The following is a 19,371-nucleotide window of genomic DNA, read 5'->3' on the forward strand; positions in this document are numbered from 1 at the left end:
TTTAATTTTCAAATATCGTAAAATAAATTTGAAAAAGATTTCTTGTGAGGTTGGCCAAGTGCGTGAGAGTTTAGATAGTAATACAAAAATAAAATATTGTCGAACATGAGAAGGCCGAGCATATATATTCGATTTTGTCAGGAATAACTCTTGAATTTTTGGGATATATATGAAACATTGAAAAAAGGTGATATCAAGATTCTTCCACTTGGCTGTTAAAAGACAATCATGCGTAACAAAACTCCAGAGAGGAGCTTTGGCGAATGGTTTGTTCCAAGCTGTTTCTCAACGTAACACACTAATTAATAAGAGCATGCTGGGTTCTCAAAATAGTTCTCAACAATATAAATAAATAAATAATAAAAAATAAGAGAGAGGGATAAGAATCGATTATCAAATGAGAAGTCTTGAGAACCTTTTGAGAGACTATTATGATACATGTCATAATAATATTGGTTATAAGTTTTTTTTATCATCCAAAATTTAAATAAAAAACAAACTATATTACATGTATTAAAATAATATAGATGAGAGACTTTGAAAGTCTCATCCATTGCACATGCTCTAAAAATGCAACTAAATAAACCGGAAAACTGAGAACCCTGCACTTATTCTTCCGTTGGATGGAGAGAGAGAGCCAGGTTTGAGACGAGAAGAATGTTGTTGAAGGTTCACCAAAACCACTCGACCACATGAATATGTTAGAGACTTAGAGGGGTCTTATGGTACAGATCACATATGGAAATTAAAAAGCTCGAACCAAATATGAATGGTTGATCAACTACTAATTAGAGCTGTTTTAGTGTTAGCCCCAAATTCGAGTCCTAAGGCTTACATTTGGAGAGAGATATGATAGAAAAAAGTCTTGGAACGTGAGAAACTATGTATTGAAAATTATTCATCTAAACTTAACACATGATTCTTAGAAACCTTAACAACTAATTTGCGGTCGCAAAAAATTACTTGAAACCTTCAAAAAAATATTCATACCATTCGTCTTTAAGTTCTATTGCTTATTTTTGTTGTCAACAAACCCAAACCGCTTTGTTAGTTGAATTTCTATTTTGAACCAGAAAAATCTATTACAAGATAGAAAATAACCAGTAAAACCTCCTCTTTATAATACTATGCTTACGTATAATTGAATAACAGAAGCAATTCTACTACAGAATGAAATAAAAGTGCTGCCACATTATTATTGTTCTTAAAATAAACATTGTATCATATTTATGTCTTTTTATCATAATAATCAGATTCAACATTACATATAAACATAAAACGTATTAGAAAACATTTTTTCTTTCTTTTACTTTCCCAATCATAAAATCTTGAACTAATGCGCAATGATATGCTTAATGTTGGAACTGCTCGACCATTGGCCTTTACTCCGCCATGTGGCTACCTCCACTTCCAAGTTTACCTCCTCCAAGTTTGTGTTTACCTCCTCCGATTTTGTGTTTACCTCCTCCACCCCCGGACATACCACCTTCCGACATACCTCCTTCACTTCCAGACATACCTCCTTCACTTCCTGACATGCCTCCTCCACCTCCGGACATACCTCCTTTCTTCCCGAATTTACTTCCAAGACCTCCGTGTTTACCTCCTCCAATTTTGTGTTTACTTCCTCCACCCCCAGATATACCACCTCCGGACATACCTCCTTCACTTCCAGACATACCTCCTTCACTTCCTGACATGCCTCCTCCACGTTCAGACATGCCTCCTTTCTTTCCGAATTTACCTCCAAGACCTCCGTGTTTACCTTTTCCATTGTGTTTACCTCCTCCACCTCCGGACATACCTCCTCCGGACATACCTCCTCCGGACATACCTCCTCCGGACATACCTCCTTCGGACATACCTCCTTCACTTTCAGACATACCTCCTTCACTTCCTGACATGCCTCCTCCACCTCCGGACTTACCACCTTTCTTTCCGTATTTACCTCGAAGACCTCCGAGTTTACCTCCTCTACTTTTGGATTTACCTCCGGACATACCTCCTTCACTTCCAGACATAGCTCCTTCACTTCCTGACATGCCTCCGCCACCTCCGGACATACCTCCTTTCTTTCCGAATTTATCTCGAAGACCTCCGCGTTTACCTCCTCCCCTTTTGGATTTACCTCCTCCACCTCCGGACATACCTCCTTCACTTCCAGACATACCTTCTTCACTCTCGGACCCTCCGGACATACCTTTTTTACTTTTTGATTTACCTCCTCGACTTCCAGATTTATGTCCTCCACGTTTGGATTTACCTCCTTCACCCCCGGACATACCATCATCCCCAGACGACATACCTTCTTCACCTTCGGACATACCGCCTTTACCTCCAAATTTACCTTTTCCACCCCCTGACTTACCTTTTTTACCACCGAATTTACCTCCTAACATCTTCTTACACCATGCTGGCAACTTAAGCCCACCTTTAGACTTTGACTTTTTGATCAGACTTTGGGCTCCTCCTGCTTCCGCTCCCGAATTCGGTGGAAGTCCGGCCGGAGGTGGATTATCCTTCGCCTTTACTCCCATCCTACGTCTACATCACACAAAAAAGTAGGTATATATACGTAGAGATTAATTAAGAAAACAAATGAAGTTCAATATATTTATAAAGTACGTTAACAAATGAAGTTCAATATATTTATAAAACTATATGTTTATGAATAATATATAAGCATAAATCTCGAGTGATCTCAATATAATTTGTTATAATCTTACTTAATAAGCCACAAGATGAGACCAAGGGCCGTCGCTCCAAAGGAGCCACCGGCCGTGAACCCTGTCGTCAAGACAACCGTGGCTATCGTAGCTGGTACGAGAACGGGACTAAATATGATGAAAACCGGTGTGCTTACGGCTAATGCCACGGCAGAACCAGCGAGGGTTACACAGGCGAAGCCTAAGAAGACTACGGAGGCCACGGAAGCAATAATAATCTTAATAACCTCCAACAATGGCATGAGAAAAGAGAACATACTGAGAAAAGAAAACTTTCTTCCCTCTCTCTCTGACAGAGACAACGAAGGAAAAAATCTGCCCTCTCTCTGTGACAAAGACAGAAAAGGAAATCGATTTTTGTCCTCTCTCAGTGACAGAGACTGAGCTGATGATGGGTTTTGACTGAGTTCTTCGCTCATATTTTCTGATCGGATTGTTGTGTTTTGGTGATGGAAAGAGAGAGGGCTTTTATAAAGGAGTTGTGTGGTCTACTACGTGCACGGTACACACATGAATGCTCCATGCAAAACAATTGGAGTGAATGGAGATTACGTCACGTCACATTTCCTCTTTTTTTTTTTTTTTTTTTTTTTTTTGTGTGTGTCTCTGTGGGTTGTCATGTTTTTTAGGCCACTTTCATTTATTCTTTCTTGTAAAACTCAAATGTTTTCTTTCATTTATAACTTACGTCTTAGCCATATCATATATAATTACTTAGCTAAATATTTGATTTTGATGGATTTCGATTGAAATTACTTGACTGAAAGATGGTTAATGGAGGTCATGAATATGAGACCGTATCACTAGTGACGAGAGGTCGCTCTGAATGGTAAATTTAATATTACATAACTAATAATAAAAAAATTATGGGTCCATGGGTCCAAGGAACCTCTTAAAAAAGAGAGAGAGAGATATGTAGCTCAAAACTAGGTATAGGCTCGGTTTGACGAAATAATGATATGTATGTCTATGGGTTAGAAATTCTTGATTTATTAGAAATTCTTGATTTATTAGAAATTCTTGATTTAATTGTACTGAAAAGGAGTTGGGCTTATTAAGACCAAGGATGAGACCAAGGACCCAACGCTAACCGCCGGGTTCAATTTGCTCTTCTAAAATTGGTCGAATTTATCTTGAAGGTTATATAAAGATAGCCCAATATTTTGGTTTCGAATAGAATTGAAAAAGCTAAAAGTGTTACAAACTTGAATAAAGTAATACATGCCCATATATAAACCAATCAATGAATTCGTCTTCTTCAACGTCCAACCCCGAAAGTCAACCTCGATCGTACCACGTATGTTCTCAGTATCTCACGATTGAATCATTCACTTCACATAGTCATATACAGTTGCTTTGGTTAACTTGGATCCATTCTCATTCATATATGTACATATGCTATAGTACCGATGAATTACTTCATTTAAACAAAGCATTGTTTCATAGTTTCTTTGTACCATGTTATACATTAATAGAAATGATATTTGAATCATGTAATTTCTTCTACGGTAATTAATATTTACTAAAAAGAGATGGATACATGAGGTTTAATTTATGAAACCAAATAATTAAGTTTCAAGTTGCTCCATATGATCATCCTTACCACCACGCAAGCCGTTTACCTCCTCGCGCTCCCGCCGGTTTATGTCCTGGCGTTTCCCCCGGTTTATCTCCCGACGCTCCCCCGGGTTTATCTCCCGACGCTCCTCCCGATGCTCCTCCAGGCGCTCCTCCCGACGCTCCTCCAGGCTCTCCTCCGGACGCCCCTCCAGGTCCTCCCGACGCTCCTCCAGGCGCTCCTCCTGACACTCCTCCCGACGCCCCTCCAGGTCCTCCTCCTGACGCTCCTCCCGGTTTATCTCCTGACATTTCTCCCCGTTTATCTCCAGGCGCTCCTCCTGATTTATCTCCCGACAGTCCTCCTGCTCCTGACATTTCTCCCGGTTTATCTCCAGACGCTCCTTCCGACGCCCCCGGTTGATCTGCTTTGGTTGGGGCTCCTTTCGGAGCTGGATTGTTCTTCGGTTTTACTCCAATCCTATGTCTACATCACACACACAAGTGTACATAAAACTATTAAGATTTTTTTTTTGTGCTGAAAACGTCCATTATTTAACATTAAAACCAATAAAAACATGCATTATGCAGGTTCGTTGTAGATGCACATGCCTTATAAGACGTTTGATAAATAGATGTATATATGATATGTGCACGTAGAGGGTTTGAATAGGGTTTTAAAAAAATTTAGTCATGGAAAAAATAATAGTAAATTAAATAAATAAATTTTACTTAAAGAGCCAAAATATGAGAGCAAATGCCGTCACTCCGAGGGCAACTGTAGCCGTAGCCCCTCCGACTACGAGAGTAGTGGCTATAGTGGCTGGTACGAGAATCGGACTGAAGATGACAAAAAGCGGTGTGGCTATGGTTAGTCCCACAATTGAGGCACCGAAGGTTATACCGGCGAACAGCAAGAAGACTACAGATGCTGCGCCAGCGATAACCACCTGAAAAAGCTGTACAACTGGGATGAGAAACGAGAACATTTTGTGAGTTACGTTTGATCTCTATTGTTGCTACTCTAATCGGATGTTTGTGGAAAGATAGAGGGCTTTTATGAAAAGAGTTGTGTGGTGTACGTGCACCGTACGGTACACATGCATGCTCCATGCGAAACGATGGGAAGTAAATAGAGATCTACGTTAAGTCACGCCAAATTTGCTTCTTCTTTTTGTTTGGCGTTTCATGTATTTCTTAAGATGATTTTCTATATATTTAATGTACGATAAATAATTAAGAAGTTACAAGGTCCCGCTCAGGTCCATTGTTTTAGTCAAAGCATAATTACAACTTACAAGTAATCATGACCCCAAAAAAAAAAAATTGATGATGACCTAAAACATTGAACCAGGTAAATTAACCTTGAGGATGGGTAGTTGTCCGTACCAATCGCGATTTATCACATTTCTCGGCCAGCTCTCACTCCACAAACTCCTCACTTCATCATTTGGTTCAAAGGCTTTTTTTTTTTTTGGATGAAATTTGGTACGGACACTTCGAACAACTCAAACTTAATCACAATATACATTTTGTTCACACTTTATATTTTAATATGTATCTGTTGACTAAACAGTTTTCTCTAGCTAGTTCTCATATAATTTTTGTAGGCCTTAACATCAAATTATTAACAAACAAAATAACTCAAATTATGTCTTTGATTTTATTGTGTTGTAATGAAATAGCAAAGCTTGGTTTTTAATTTTGTGTACACAGCTGTTTTGTTCAATTTCAATGCATCAACTTATAACCCCAGAAAAAGGAAGAATGGATGTTGTGTTTCTCTTTTTTTGCCATAAGAATGGTTTTTTGTTGTTGTTATATTTGTTATTAGCTATATATATAGCCCATATGCAATTAGCGAGTGACATGATTAAGGAGAAAATCCGCAGTGACATTTAAAAGTTGTGAAGGCGTAAACTTTGTTTTAAAGATATAACAGTCTTGAAAGCCTTTACCTTTACTAAAAAATTTCACCTATTAGTAACCCTTCCATATACTATTAGCGATTTAGTGTAGATATAGTGAACTTGCATCACATCCCAAAATCCATCTATGGTAATCTCATTGATATTACTTCATTAAAAAAGTACAAGAAAAACGATTACATTTATTATACTTTTTGTAACACACGATATACATCAATGGAATGATATTGGAAATATCCGGGGGTAACTAGTATTTAATAAAAGAGAGGATGGATAAATCTTTATTTTATTTATGGAACCCCAGTAATTAAGTATGATCAAGTTCCTCCCTACATCATCCCAAATTAGGAAACGCCAAATCGTATTTCCCCGATTCTGCAGGATTAGACGCCGGAGCCTGCTGGATTAGACGCCGGAGCCGCGGGTGGCGTCAATCCTGGAATTTTTGGCAGGTCCCTCCCTGTACGTCTCCTACATACAATCATATACTTCTGATTACTAAAATTAAATTCGTTGATTTGTATAAACTAAAGATTACGAATCGAACATGAACAAGGCGTTTGAACCAAAGTGTTGTCAAACCAAACTTGCAAAAACATGATAGAGTTTAATAAGGTTATACATCCTTAAAAATAACTGTACCATATATACCGAATGTTCACCCTTTGAAATGTATATTATATGTCTAAATTCTAATCATGCATATATATAAGTTCCCATGTAGATTCATATGCCTAAAACTACATTTAATAAAAGTAAACCAAATTGCGAGTTGTTTTCAATAATTTACTTGTAGATCCACGCAAGGATGGAGAAAGCCGTGGCACCAAAGGAACCGGAGGCTGTGAAACCTGAAGCTAGCAATGTAGTGGCTATAGTCGCTGGCACGAGAACGGGACTGAAAACGACAAAAAGTGGTGTGCTTATGGCAAATGCGACCACTGAGCCACCGAGGGTTATAGCGGAGAATGTCAAAAGAGCTAGTGCAGCCCCGGCAGCGAAAACCGCCTGAATAATCTCAAACATCTTTGGGATGATCAAATTAAACGGCTGGGATTTGATCTGATGGAATGGTTTGTGATTTGGTGGTGGGAAGAAGTGGGGTTTTATCAAGAAAGAGTGGAAGTCTACGTGAACGCTACGCTACACATTCATGCTCCATGCAAAACGATCTGAATGAAATTGGAGATATGTCTTACGTCACGTCACAGTTGTCTCTCTGTTTTCTTCTGTGGATTGTCACGGTTTTTGGCCTTTTCCTTGTGTTATGATCTTGATTTCGTATCCCATACAGACTTACATTTGGTTTTACGAACTATACGCTTCGTGACTATTACATGTTTTCTAAGAAAATTTGTAACCAAAAAAAAACTTTAACAATGATAACAAGAATTCAAATTAGAGTTCGATAATAGAAAAAAAAAATTGGATACCATATCGCTAACAAATTTTTAACTATTAGTATGACAGGTCTTTTAAAATTGTAACAAAAATAATTGTCACTAAAGAAATAAATATTACCAAAAACAAAATTGTCATTTAGTATATATAAATCAATAGGAAAAAGTAAGGAAAGATGTAAGCTAAGCTTTGAATGAATGTTTTTTTTAGCCATTCAATCTTAATAATAATTTTAGTTTATGTATGTGGCTCTATTTCAGCACGGTCCTGAGTCCTGACCATAGACAATAACCGAATACATGACTTTTTTTTTTTTTTTTCATCAAACCGAATACATGACTAAGTTTTGTAACTGATTCCAATTAATTTCGATTTAAAGATAGAATGACAAATCGAATATGTTAGGCTTTATTATTAGCTATGGACTACTTGTTCGGTTGTTCCTTGGCGCAGTGGTCAGTAATGGTCACTCCTTAGACTATTATAATTTGTATATAATTTCCCACTTTTACCTTTGACAAAGCTGCAACAACAACAACAGCAGTCTCTTTTGGGCTGATGGATTGTCTCACTGATTACATATTGTCCTTTTACTTATATTTCTATACAGGAATTTATATTTAAATTTTTTCGAACAAAATTTTAGGTTTGGATTATTAATTGGAAACCAGAGTATGATGGTCGAAACAAGAATTTCAGTGTGGAAGACTCACTAATTCACACGGATGATGCGTGGGTTAACTTGCGTCAAATCTCAAAATTTTCAACTAAGGTGGTGTTATTGGATTGGGGGTTTGAATGCATTTGGATGTATTTTGAAATAAGTGTTATTCAATTATGTATTTGAAACATTACGTTAAAATCTACTGTCATTGGATAGGTTGAAATCGGTGATATATATAACCTCGTTTTAAAAATATTGGACAATAAACATGCATACATATGTTATTGTTTCTGTAGCACGGCATACATTAAGAGAATGACATTTGAGAAGTTTACTTTCATCAACACGTAATAATTAGTATTTAGCAAAAAAAGATGGGTAATTATCTTTAATTTATGGAACTTCAATGATTATATAAATCAAATTGTCTATGTCCTTGAATTATTTTCATCCGCCCGGTTTAGCTGCAGGCTTAGCTGCCGGTTTAGCTGCTGGGGCAGCTGGGGCGGCAGGGGCAGCTCCACCTGCTGCAGCTCCACCGCCCGGATTCAATCCTGGAATTTTCGGAAGGTCTCTACCCGTAAATTGCCTAGACACAAAAACAAAGTCTGATTATCAAAAATTGTGGTAACCGGCTTGTGTGCGCATCATGCATACATATTAATAGTAGAAATGAATGTTTTTGTGGGTTAATTACTTGTAGAGCCACATTAAGATGGTGAGACCCGACACACCAGAGGTGCCTCCAGCCATTAAACCTCCGGCAAGAATAGTGGTGGCTATACCCGCGGGTACAAGAACCGGGCTAAATACTAGGAATACCGGCATGGAGGCGATTAGTGCCACGGCTGTGCCGGTTAAAGATAGACCGGCCAGCAACAAGAGGAATATTGCAGCTTGAGTGGCAAAAAAAGCCGTCATAACACCCTTGAGCGTCGGCTTTTGTCGGTATCGTATGTCGTCGCGACGTTTATTCTTTCCAAAAATCAAAGAGAGTGGAAAGGGCGCCATAATTGTTTGATCGGATGATTGTGGAATTTCATGAATTAGGAGAGTGGATTTTAATGAAGAGAGAGTGGTGTGGTCTACGTGCACGGCACCTGCTTACCCCATGCGAAACGATGCGAGTGAATGTTGAGCTCTACGTCACGTCAATGCCTCTTCTTCTTTCTTTCTTCATGCGAAAATGGGTTGTCACACTTTCTTGGCCTCGTTTTGTTTTTCTCTTTTCTTTTTCTCGGTTTCTTGTAAAATAGTTGTAGGTATTTTGGTTTATTTTCGGATTTCGGTTTGGGTACGTACCGATGGTTGGTTTGATTAGTTCAGTTTTCGTTAAAAATTTGATTGACTATAATTCGTTTGGTTCAGTTAGATTGATTTTAATTTGCTGTGGTTTTGATAGAGTTTGTTTCGGTTGTGTATTATATCTTACATGTTTTAAAAATCGATAAAATATGAATAAGTATGATCAACTAATTGCAGTATTTTTACCAAACAAAAAGCTAATTGCAGTATTGAGGATTGAAAACTAAATTGCCACGATAAAAAAGGAAAAAACCTTAGTGGTCTCTCTGTTGAAGATGGGTACAAGAGACAGAAAATGACTGAAGAGTCCTAAAAAGCAAGAAAGTTACATGGTTCTTATTAAGGGTTTGAGACTTGAGAACTTACGAACCAAGTGGTGAAACTGTATATCGTTATGGCAATCCGATACCAAACGATCTTGTATCAAATCATTTGAGGCTTAGATAGGTGAATATCATTCAAAACTCGAGTGCTCTCAAACATGGCGATCAGAATCTTCAATAGACCAAATAGGATAATTTTCGGCATCCAATAATTGGAATGTTTTACCAAAAAAATAAATAATAATTGGAATGTTATAAGATGTTGAAGAAGACTCATATATTAATATAATGATATTTGAGAATTTCAGTTTCATCAACACGTAATTAGTAATTACAGTATTAACTAGATTTAATTTTGGAATTCTAATAATTACATGCATATTAAAAATTTCCATATCATCTTTTCCTTGTCCTGCATTTCTTTTCATTTCTTTGGTTTAGCTGCTGGTTTTGCTGCGGGCTTTGCGGCCAGTTTTGGTTTAGATGTTGGTTTTGTTATTGGTTTTGATGTCGGTTTTGCTGCCGGTTTTGATGTTGGTTTTGCTGCCGGTTTTGATGTCGGCTTTGCGGCCGGTTTTGGTTTAGATGTTGGTTTTGTTGTCGGTTTTGATGCTGGTTTTACTGCCGGTTTTGATGCTGATTTTGCTACCGGTTTTGGTATCGTCTTTGATATCGGCTTTGCTGCTGGTTTTGCTACCGGCTTTGCTGCTGGTTGTGCTACCGGCTTTGCTGTCGGTTTGGCTATCGTCTTTGTTGTCGGTTTTGATTCTTGCTTTGCTGCCAGCTTTTTTGTAGGTTTAAATGTCGGTTTTAATGCCTGTTTTGATGCCAGTTTTTCTTCTGGTTCTGCTGTCATTTTTGGAACTGGTTTTGTTACCGGCTTTGATGTTGGTTTTACTGTCGATTTTTCTATAGGCTTTGATACTGGTTTTGCCACCGGTTTTGCTATTAGTTTTGATGTTGGCTTTACTGCCGGTTTTGCTATCGGTTTTGAAGTCGGCTTTTCTGTTGGTTTTGTTACCGGCTTTACAGTCAATTTTGATGGTGGCTTTGCTGCTGGCTTTTTTGTCGGATTATATGTTGGTTTTGCTGTCGGTTTTGTAACCGGCTTTGCTATCGGTTTTGATGTTGGTTTTGGTGTCGATTTTGCTACCGACTTTGATACTGGTTTTACCACCGGTTTTGCTGTCAGTTTTGATGATGACATTGTTGTTGGCTTTGTTGTTGGTTTGCCTTCTTCTTTCGATGATGGTTTAGCTACCGTTTTTGTTTTCGGTTTAGATGTTGATTTAGATATCGGTTTTGTTACTGGTTTAGATATCGGTTTAGTTGATGGTTTAGCTATTGGTTTAGATGTTGGTTTAGCTATTGGTTTAATAATCGGTTTAGTTGGTGGTTTAGTTGTCGGTTTAGATGATGGTTTAGATGTCGATTTAGTTGTTGGCTTTATTGTTGGTTTACCTGCTTCTTTCGATGATGGTTTAGCTACCGTTTTTTTTGTCAGTTTAGATGTTGGTTTAGTTATCGGTTTTGTTATTGGTTTAGTTGATGGTTTAGCTGTCGATTTGGACGTCGGTTTAGTGGTTGGTTTAATTGTTGGTTTAGTTGATGGTTTAGATGTCGGTTTAGGTGATGGTTTAGATGACGATTTAGTTGATGGTTTAGATGTCGGTTTAGATGATGGTTTAGATGTCGGTTTAGTTGATGGTTTAGCTACCGGTTTTGATGATGATTTAGCTGATTTATCTGTTGGTTTAGTCGTCGGCTTATTTGATGTTTTAGTTGGCACTTGTTTATCTGGTTTATCTGGGGAAGCACCTCCACCCGGAAAACTTCCATCTGATACATCTCTACCAGGTACATCCAGTGTAGGTCCACCCGGTGCAAGTCCACTCAATGCATCTCCACCCGGTGAAGGTCCACTCGGTGTAGGCAGTCTTGGTATAAGTCCTCTCGGTATAAGTCCTCTCGGTATAAGTCCACCCAATATCGAACCACTCGGTACATATGCATCCGATGGAGGACTACCTGGTGTGGATGTATCCGATGGAGGTCCACCCGTTGCAGGCCCACTCGGTATAAGTCCACCAAGTATAGATCCACCTGTTGAAGGTGTATTAGATGAAGGTCCATCTGAAAAACTTCCACCTGATACATCTCCACCAGGTAAAGGTCCATCCGGTGCAAATCCACTCATTGCATCTCCATCCAGTGAAGGCCCACTCGGTGCGGGTCTACTCGGTGCAGGTAGTCTCGGTATAAGTCCTCTTGGTACAAGTCCTCTTGGTATAAATCCTCTTGGTATACGTCCTCTCGGTATAATTCCTCTCGGTATAAGTCCATCCAATATCGATCTACCCGGTTTAGCTACATCCGATGAAGGTCCACCAAGTGCAGGTGCATCCGATGGAGTTCCACCTGATGCAGAACCACTCGGTATAAGTCCACCAAGTGTAGATCCACCTGTTGCTGGTGCATCTGATGGAGGTCCACCCGAAAAACTTCCACCTGATACATCTTCACCAGGTAAAGGTCCATCTGGTGCAGGTTCACCCGGTGTAAGTCCACTCATTGCATCTTCACCCGGTGAAGACCCACTCGGTGCGGGCTCACTCGGTGCAGGCAGTCTCGGTATAAGTCCTTTCGGTATAAGTCCTCTCAGTATACGTTCCCTTGGTATAAGTCTTCTCGGTATAAGTCCACCTAATATTGATCTACCTGGTGCAGGTGCATCCGATGGAGGTGCATCCGATGGAGGTGCATCCGATGGAGGTCCATCTAATGCAGGTGCATCCGATGGAAGTCCACCTGATGCAGGTCCACTCGATATAGGTCCACCAAGTATAGATCCACCTGTTGTAGGTGAATCCGATGGAGGTCCACCTGGAAAACTTCCACCTGATATATCTCCACCAGGTAAAGGTCCATCTGGTGCAGGTCCACCCGGTGCAAGTTCACTCATTGCATCTCCACTCGGTGAAGGCCCACTCGGTGAAGGCCCACTCGGTGCAGGCCCACTCGGTGCAGGTAGTCTCGGTATAAGTCCTCTTGGTATAAGTCCTCTCGGTATAAGTCCTCTCAGTATACGTCCTCTCGGTTTAAGTCGTCTCGGTATAAGTCCACCCAATATTGATCCACCCGGTGTAGGTGCATCCGATGGAGGTCCATCTGGTGCAGGTGCATCCGATGAAAGTCCACCTGATGTAGATCCACTCGGTATAAGTCCACCAAGTATAGATCCACTTGTTTTAGGTGCATCCGATGGAGGTCCTCTCGGAAAACTTCCACTTGATACATCTCCACCAGGTAAAGGTCCATCTAGTGCCGGTGCAGGTGCACCCGGTGTAAGTCCACTCATTGCATCTCCACCTGGTGAAGGCCCAGCTGGTGCCGGCCCACTCGGTGCAGGTGCATCTGGTGCAGGTACACCCGATACAAGTCCACTTGGTATAGATATATCTGATGGAGGTCCACCTGGTGCAGGTGCATCCGATGCAGGCCCACTCGGCATAAGTCCACCAAGTATAGATCTACCTGTTGCAGGTGAATCTGATGGAGGTCCACCCGGAAAACTTCCACCGGATACATCTCCACCATTTATAGGTCCTTCCAGTGCAGGTCCATTCGGTGCAAGTCCCCTCATTGCATCTCTACCGGTGATGGCCTACCTGGTGCAGACCCACCCGGTGCAGGCATTTTCGGTATAAGTCCACCCAATATAGATCCACCCCATGCAGGTGCATCTGATGGAGGTCCACCTAGTGCAGGTGCATCTAATGGAGGTCCACCTGCTGCAGGTGCATCTGATGGAAGTCCACCCGGTGCAGGTGCATCCGATGGAGATCCACCCGGTGTAGGTCTACTTGGTATAAGTCCACCAAGTATAGATCCACCTGTTACAGATGCATCCGATAGAGATCCCTCTGGTGCAGGTCCACCCAGTGGAGATCCATCTGATAGAGGTGTATCCAGTGGAGATGTATCCGGTGAAAGTGTATCCGATGGAGGTCCACCCGATACAGATGCATTTGGTGGAAGTCCACTCGATGCCGGTGTATCTAGTGCGAGTCCTCGCGGTGCAATTCTATCAGATGTATCTCCACTCTGTAGAACTCCACCACCAGATGTATCTCTACCAGATGCATCCTCACCTGGTGTAGCTGCACTCGTTGTATCTTCATTCGGTAAAACTCCATTTGATGCATCTTCATCCGATGTAGCTCCACTCGATTTATCTCCACTTGGGACAGCTCCATCCGATGCATATCCACCCGGTATCATTCCTAGACTATTCGGAAATTCTTTCCCTTGAATTTTCCTACACGGTTGAATACAAGTAGTTATAGAAAGAATGGATAAGTTATTCTTGAAAGTTTGGTCTATAATATTTTATAGTGTGATATTGATAATACTATGTTTAAAATGTAAACCATCCTTTTTAAGTATGGTTGAACTAACGATCTTGAGTATCTACTGATGAACCAGTAAACTACCAACTACTTGTTCAAACGGAACATTGATCAATCTTATATGAATGCTTTATTTGGTCCAAACTATTTCTCCAAAGACATAATCAGTTTATTTTGTTTTGTTTTGCTTTTTGGTAAAGTAAGACATAACCCGTTGCACGCACATGTAGTTCACGTATTATATGACTACGCTCCCGCCTAGAATATTCATAAATATAGTCACAAATCATGAATTGTAGACGTTAATTAATTTTTCTATGCTCTCACATACGGTATTTAGTTTGAAGTTATACAGATATAATAAAACTGTAAAAATCAGATATTAGTCGTCACCAAGATAACCCCAAATGCTAGATCAACACCTAAATGCACATACATATTAATAATAAAAATGAATGTTTTGTAGGTTAGTGTTAGTTACTTGTAGAGCCAAGTTAAGATGCTGAGAGCCGTCACACCGGAGGTGCCTCCAGCCATTAAACCTGAAGCAAGAATGGTGGCGGTAATACCCGCTGGTACGAGAACAGGGCTGAATACAAGGAATAGCGGCATGGAGGCGGCTAACGCTATGGCTGTGCTGACTAGGGATAGACCGGCCAGCAACAAGAGGAATACTGCAGCTGTGGTGGCAAAAAACGCTGTCAAAACACCTTTAAACGTGGGCTTTGGGGATCGTACTCTCTTGCGTTTTTTCTTGCCAAACAACATTTTTAGTGGCCAGATAATCTTACTTGTTTTATCGGATGGTTACGTTGTGGGATTTCATGAACTATGACAGGGGATTTTTATGAACAGAGAGAGGTGTGATCTACGTGTACGGCACGTGCTTACCCCATGCGTAACGATGCAACTGAGTGTTGAGCTCTACGTTACCTCAATGCCTATCTTCTACTTTTATCTTTGTTTCTCTATTTTTGTTGGTTTACCACATTTTTTCGGCCTCTATTCTTTTTTTTTGCTGGCTTTCTTGTGAAATAGCTGTAGGTACTTTGGTGTATATTCAGATGATGTTTGGGTAGGTTGGTTTGACTATAGTTTTCATTATAATATGATTGAATTATAAGTAATAAGTTGACTAGAATTTTTTTTTAATTTAGTTAGATCTTCGTGTGGTTTTGATTGAGTTTGTTTAAGTTGTATATTTTATCTTACATGTGTTAAATTTCCATATAATAAAAAATGAATAAGTTTTTTTTAACTAATTTAACTGTTGCAAGAACCTTAAATTGTAAAGTCAGTTTAGGTTCTTATTAATTAGTGTAAACCAAGGGGTGAAACTGTGTATCGGTGTGGCATTCAGATTCCAAACGATTTTACCAAATCACTCAGGCTTGGATGGGTAAAATATAGTTCCAAACTCGAGTGCTCTCAAACTTATGGCGACAGAATCATCTATAGACATTCGATATACAAGAAATTCAAACTTAGAAACAAATTAATTTCACGTACCAAAATAAATAAATAAATAAAGTAGTCCACTTAATATTATTACTACTGTAGGTTCATTAGCTGTAGTATTAGAGCAACCTCAATGGAGGTTTCTTACAAGATACCTTAACATTAAAATATTTAAAAAAATTGAAAAAGAAGAGAGAGAACAAGAAACATACCTTATATAAGGAATGTTTCTAAACATTTTAGAAACCTTTTGTACATTTGTCTTCTTTTTAGTGGTCTATTTATTTTTATATTAAAATATTAATATTTAAAATATAAGAAACTCAAAACTTATTTCTAACCATTGTGGTTGCTCTTAATATGTTTAAGTGTCGAAGGACGAAGGGTCACTTAATACAATTCAATTCATACTTTTCTCGGAATAATGTCGGTGGTTGAAATAGGACAGTCTCTTAATACCTGTTTGGTGTTTCCGATCTTTTGTTTATTAGTATGAAACAAAAACATTTACTTCGTTTTGCTATGTATGTCAAAATCTTCAAATAATAGATTTTCTAAGGCATACATTATGGATGGATCATATTGTTCTGATGTGAGTAAGTGCACAATGTTAACAACTAACTGTTAGCTGAATGCAACATATAGGTGAACTGTTCGCTGGTAAACTTTTTATTTGAAACTAGTTAAAGCTAATAGACTCGGTAAACATATTCAATAATGAACATAAAAGTGATTAGCATATCATTAACAACCAATAATGGATGATGGCGCAAAGACATCCAAAATAATCATATTTCTTTGTTCATATTATTATTTATGAAAAAAGAGGGTGGATTAGGTTTAATTGTTGTGGAGCCCTAAAAATTAATTAAAAATCCAAGAAATCAAGTTGCTTCAAATCATTTTCCCACCAGGAGAGGCCTACCAGGGAAAACAACTTGATTGAGCTGTCTTTCCTCTTTTAAAATTTATCCATTTGGAAGCTTTTTATAGAAAAATCTTTTCTATTTTTTTGTATGAACATAGAAAATTCTCTTGGGCTGAGTATCCAAAAAACAACATTATTTAATCGGACGTTGTTTGATCAGAAATGGTTTACGAGTTCCATATAAACGAATTTCATATTTTTCATTGCCTAGTCTTTCATCAAAGAATTTCGAAAACTGTGATATAAGGCTTATCTTCCGGACGGCGTGTTAAACTGTCTTTTGTTAAATGTTAGATTCAATTTAGGAATAATTTCATATTTACAGAGAAAAATCAGTTTAAGAAGGAAAAAAAATGATTTTAACTATAATTGGTATCTAGATACATTAATATACTTCGAGTATCATTTACAGAATAACTCACGTACGTTAAAAAGTCATTACTAGTACTAGAAATCCTTATGATATCAATAGATCAAATAGTAAAAATCAAATCAACCTAATTGCAATCAAATTTTGATTTTTGTTGACATCTCTTCTTATGCAGAGAATCTTTTTATGTGGAAACACAAACAAATGGCTTATCAAATAAACTTTTTTTTTTTGTCTATCATATGAATATTTCTACATAATATACCAATAATTATAAATAGCGAATAAAAACAAAAACAATAATGGGATGTTAGCAAAAAAGAAACAAAAAGAAATAAATAAGCAGTGCCGTTGAGAATCAAATGGTTTTTAGTAGTCAGCATCAAAGGTAAAAGACAAGTTGAGCATAATAATAGGAGAAGATTCATCGTAAAAACCAAAATGTAAAAAAAAAAAAAAAAAAAAAAGCTTAGCTTTTGATTATAGTTTTTGCAGTGTGAAGTGTCACATCACACAACAACTTGGGTGAGGGAAGGTCCTTACAAAAATTTGAACGTTGTCTTCATAAATTTGTATTAATTGATCACAGAGTTATGACCTATCTGTAAAATCGGTACATAGCTGATATAATGAGAGTATCAAGAGCCTATTAATAATTTTTTAATAGATCAGAGTATCAAGTTGGGTATGATCAATATCATTAGAGTGATATTTCTGATACCCAGTATCAGGTGACGTGGCGGCAGCTGATTCGTCTGGAAAACGTGTTTTTTTTTTAAAGCAGAAATTTTTTTTTTTTATATTTGGCAAAAATGGGGCCAAGGTAATTGACTCCAAACGACTAAATTATTTTTATCATCATGTTTTAAAAAGTTTTTTTGAATTTTATGTTTAATTTTGCTTAAGTATATTCTACTGTTTTTTTAGTTGTAATATTACCTTTTGTAATCCTATGTTTTTCTATATTTATTTTTGATTTTGCAAATAATTTTTTTTTTCTAATACTTAAACCGGTCTCACCAATGAAAAGATATTTAGCAAAAGTATCATAAAAAAATCTCAAGTAATAAATAATACTAAAAATTTCTTAATGATAATTTATGAGTATCACCTATGAGCATGCTCTAAAAGAGCGACAAAATCATAGTTTTTTTTTGTGTCCCTACCCATCCATGGCTGCTAAAATCTTTGATTACCTTCTTGTCTCCTTCCTCTTCTCTTTCCCTCTTTTATATAAGAACCAAAACATCCAGAGCTTTTGTTCAGTCATCACTTGCAGATTCTTTCTCTCTTTCGAAAAAAATGGCGAGTTTTGAGGAAAGCTCTGATTTGGAAGCTATACAGAACCATCTCTTTGAAGACTTTTTGGTTTGTGATGGTTTCATGGGAGATTTTGACTTTGATGCTTCTTTTGTCTCAGGACTTTGGTGTATAGAACCCCAGGTTCCTAAACAAGAACCTGATTCTCCAGTTCTTGATCCGGATTCTTTCGTTAATGAGTTTCTTCAAGTGGAAGGTGAATCGTCATCGTCATCACCAGAGCTGAACTCATCATCATCAACATCTGAGACTGATCAGAGTGTGAAAAAGGCAGAGAGGTTCGAAGAAGAAGAAGAAGCGAGACATTACAGAGGAGTGAGACGAAGACCGTGGGGGAAATTTGCAGCAGAGATTCGAGATCCAGCAAAGAAAGGATCAAGAATCTGGCTTGGAACATTTGAGAGTGATGTTGATGCTGCAAGAGCCTATGACTGTGCAGCTTTCAAGCTCCGGGGAAGAAAAGCCGTGCTCAACTTTCCTCTTGACGCCGGGAAATATGAAGCTCCGGAGAATTCAGGAAGGAAAAGGAAGAGAAGTGATGTGCAGGAAGAGCTTCAAAGAACTCAGAGCAATTCATCTTCATCTTCCTGTGATGCATTTTAACAGATTAATAGTGCGAGCAGTTTCCTTAAGTTGTATAAATTAATTGTACAGAGGAAACGAATGTGTAGGTTTAGTGTGCCTTGCAACAAATGTGTATGGATGTTCTGTTTCTTCATGTCCCTAAGATTTAGAAACAACTTCTTGTTTTCAAGAAAGTTATTGAGTTGCAGATCTCTAAACAACCTAACTAGTTATTAGATGTTGTAATCCACTAGTCAATGGTTCATGAAACATAAAGGTCTCAATCTCCCACATAGAAACTTCACTAAAAAAACATCTTCAACAAGTGACTCTACCAAGAGGAGAAGATGAGCAAGTTACAAGAATGTAGCAGCAAATGTTTGTCTTCATAGGTTAGGTAAAATTCAATACTCATTGT

General features: G+C 38.3%; 7 protein-coding genes across 8 annotated transcripts; 2 read left to right on the forward strand and 5 right to left on the reverse strand.

Annotated features, from left to right (window-relative positions):
* Nucleotides 1-1,171: 1,171 nt before the first annotated feature.
* Nucleotides 1,172-14,013, reverse strand: LOC9309382 (oleosin GRP-17). The gene is made up of 4 exons (XM_002873268.2): nt 14,008-14,013; nt 11,664-11,669; nt 2,727-3,164; nt 1,172-2,544 (listed from the first exon to the last, which is right to left on the reverse strand). Exons 3-4 carry the CDS (start codon nt 3,143-3,145, stop codon nt 1,383-1,385), a joined length of 1,581 nt encoding a protein of 526 aa, XP_002873314.1. The 5' UTR covers nt 3,146-3,164; nt 11,664-11,669; nt 14,008-14,013; the 3' UTR covers nt 1,172-1,382.
* Nucleotides 4,111-5,425, reverse strand: LOC9309383 (oleosin GRP-17). Its single transcript, XM_002873269.2, has 2 exons — nt 5,016-5,425; nt 4,111-4,770 (listed from the first exon to the last, which is right to left on the reverse strand). The coding sequence occupies exons 1-2, from the start codon at nt 5,270-5,272 to the stop codon at nt 4,326-4,328; spliced, it is 702 nt and encodes a 233-aa protein (XP_002873315.1). The 5' UTR covers nt 5,273-5,425; the 3' UTR covers nt 4,111-4,325.
* LOC9309384 (major oleosin NAP-II) lies at nt 6,324-7,309 on the reverse strand. 2 transcript variants are annotated; one of them, XM_002873270.2, is made up of 2 exons: nt 7,002-7,308; nt 6,324-6,682 (listed from the first exon to the last, which is right to left on the reverse strand). In XM_002873270.2, exons 1-2 carry the CDS (start codon nt 7,235-7,237, stop codon nt 6,595-6,597), a joined length of 324 nt encoding a protein of 107 aa, XP_002873316.1. In that variant the 5' UTR covers nt 7,238-7,308; the 3' UTR covers nt 6,324-6,594. The 2 variants fall into 2 exon arrangements, with proteins under 2 accessions (XP_002873316.1, XP_020876209.1); XM_021020550.1 differs by having other exon boundaries at nt 6,617-6,671; nt 7,002-7,309.
* Nucleotides 8,492-9,314, reverse strand: LOC9309385 (oleosin-B1). Its single transcript, XM_021020549.1, has 2 exons — nt 8,974-9,314; nt 8,492-8,865 (listed from the first exon to the last, which is right to left on the reverse strand). The coding sequence occupies exons 1-2, from the start codon at nt 9,285-9,287 to the stop codon at nt 8,724-8,726; spliced, it is 456 nt and encodes a 151-aa protein (XP_020876208.1). The 5' UTR covers nt 9,288-9,314; the 3' UTR covers nt 8,492-8,723.
* On the forward strand, nt 10,229-14,216 carry LOC110227861 (collagen alpha-1(I) chain; the record flags this gene model as incomplete). Its single annotated transcript, XM_021023726.1, is given in 5 exon segments — nt 10,229-10,306; nt 10,308-10,439; nt 10,441-12,631; nt 12,662-13,522; nt 13,582-14,216. Coding segments are annotated over 5 exon segments (3,897 nt in total), but the record flags the coding sequence as incomplete, so codon positions are not given.
* Nucleotides 14,217-14,231: 15 nt separating this feature from the next.
* On the reverse strand, nt 14,232-15,786 carry LOC110227163 (oleosin-B1). Its single transcript, XM_021020551.1, has 2 exons — nt 14,795-15,786; nt 14,232-14,571 (listed from the first exon to the last, which is right to left on the reverse strand). Exons 1-2 carry the CDS (start codon nt 15,079-15,081, stop codon nt 14,478-14,480), a joined length of 381 nt encoding a protein of 126 aa, XP_020876210.1. The 5' UTR covers nt 15,082-15,786; the 3' UTR covers nt 14,232-14,477.
* Nucleotides 15,787-18,206: 2,420 nt separating this feature from the next.
* LOC9307348 (ethylene-responsive transcription factor ERF106) lies at nt 18,207-19,171 on the forward strand. The gene has a single exon (XM_002871232.2). The coding sequence runs from the start codon at nt 18,372-18,374 to the stop codon at nt 18,990-18,992; it is 621 nt and encodes a 206-aa protein (XP_002871278.1). The 5' UTR covers nt 18,207-18,371; the 3' UTR covers nt 18,993-19,171.
* Nucleotides 19,172-19,371: the final 200 nt, after the last annotated feature.

The sequence above is a fragment of the Arabidopsis lyrata genome, assembly GCF_000004255.2.
Source record: "Arabidopsis lyrata subsp. lyrata unplaced genomic scaffold ARALYscaffold_6, whole genome shotgun sequence".
Taxonomy (NCBI): domain Eukaryota; kingdom Viridiplantae; phylum Streptophyta; class Magnoliopsida; order Brassicales; family Brassicaceae; genus Arabidopsis; species Arabidopsis lyrata.

What these genes read in the sequence shown, in the direction of transcription:
- LOC9309382 (XM_002873268.2), bottom strand. Translation starts at nt 3,145, where the DNA reads ATGAGCGAAGAACTCAGTCAAAACCCATCATCAGCTCAGTCTCTGTCA. An exon ending in CTCATCTTGTGGCTTATTAA is followed by an intron (nt 2,545 to 2,726) that starts GTAAGATTATAA and finishes TGTGTGATGTAG; the next exon opens with ACGTAGGATGGGAGTAAAGG.
- LOC9309383 (XM_002873269.2), bottom strand. Translation starts at nt 5,272, where the DNA reads ATGTTCTCGTTTCTCATCCCAGTTGTACAGCTTTTTCAGGTGGTTATC. An exon ending in CTCATATTTTGGCTCTTTAA is followed by an intron (nt 4,771 to 5,015) that starts GTAAAATTTATT and finishes TGTGTGATGTAG; the next exon opens with ACATAGGATTGGAGTAAAAC.
- LOC9309384 (XM_002873270.2), bottom strand. Translation starts at nt 7,237, where the DNA reads ATGTTTGAGATTATTCAGGCGGTTTTCGCTGCCGGGGCTGCACTAGCT. An exon ending in ATCCTTGCGTGGATCTACAA is followed by an intron (nt 6,683 to 7,001) that starts GTAAATTATTGA and finishes GATTGTATGTAG; the next exon opens with GAGACGTACAGGGAGGGACC.
- LOC9309385 (XM_021020549.1), bottom strand. Translation starts at nt 9,287, where the DNA reads ATGGCGCCCTTTCCACTCTCTTTGATTTTTGGAAAGAATAAACGTCGC. An exon ending in ATCTTAATGTGGCTCTACAA is followed by an intron (nt 8,866 to 8,973) that starts GTAATTAACCCA and finishes TTTTGTGTCTAG; the next exon opens with GCAATTTACGGGTAGAGACC.
- LOC110227163 (XM_021020551.1), bottom strand. Translation starts at nt 15,081, where the DNA reads ATGTTGTTTGGCAAGAAAAAACGCAAGAGAGTACGATCCCCAAAGCCC. An exon ending in ATCTTAACTTGGCTCTACAA is followed by an intron (nt 14,572 to 14,794) that starts GTAACTAACACT and finishes TGAATATTCTAG; the next exon opens with GCGGGAGCGTAGTCATATAA.
- LOC9307348 (XM_002871232.2), top strand. Translation starts at nt 18,372, where the DNA reads ATGGCGAGTTTTGAGGAAAGCTCTGATTTGGAAGCTATACAGAACCAT.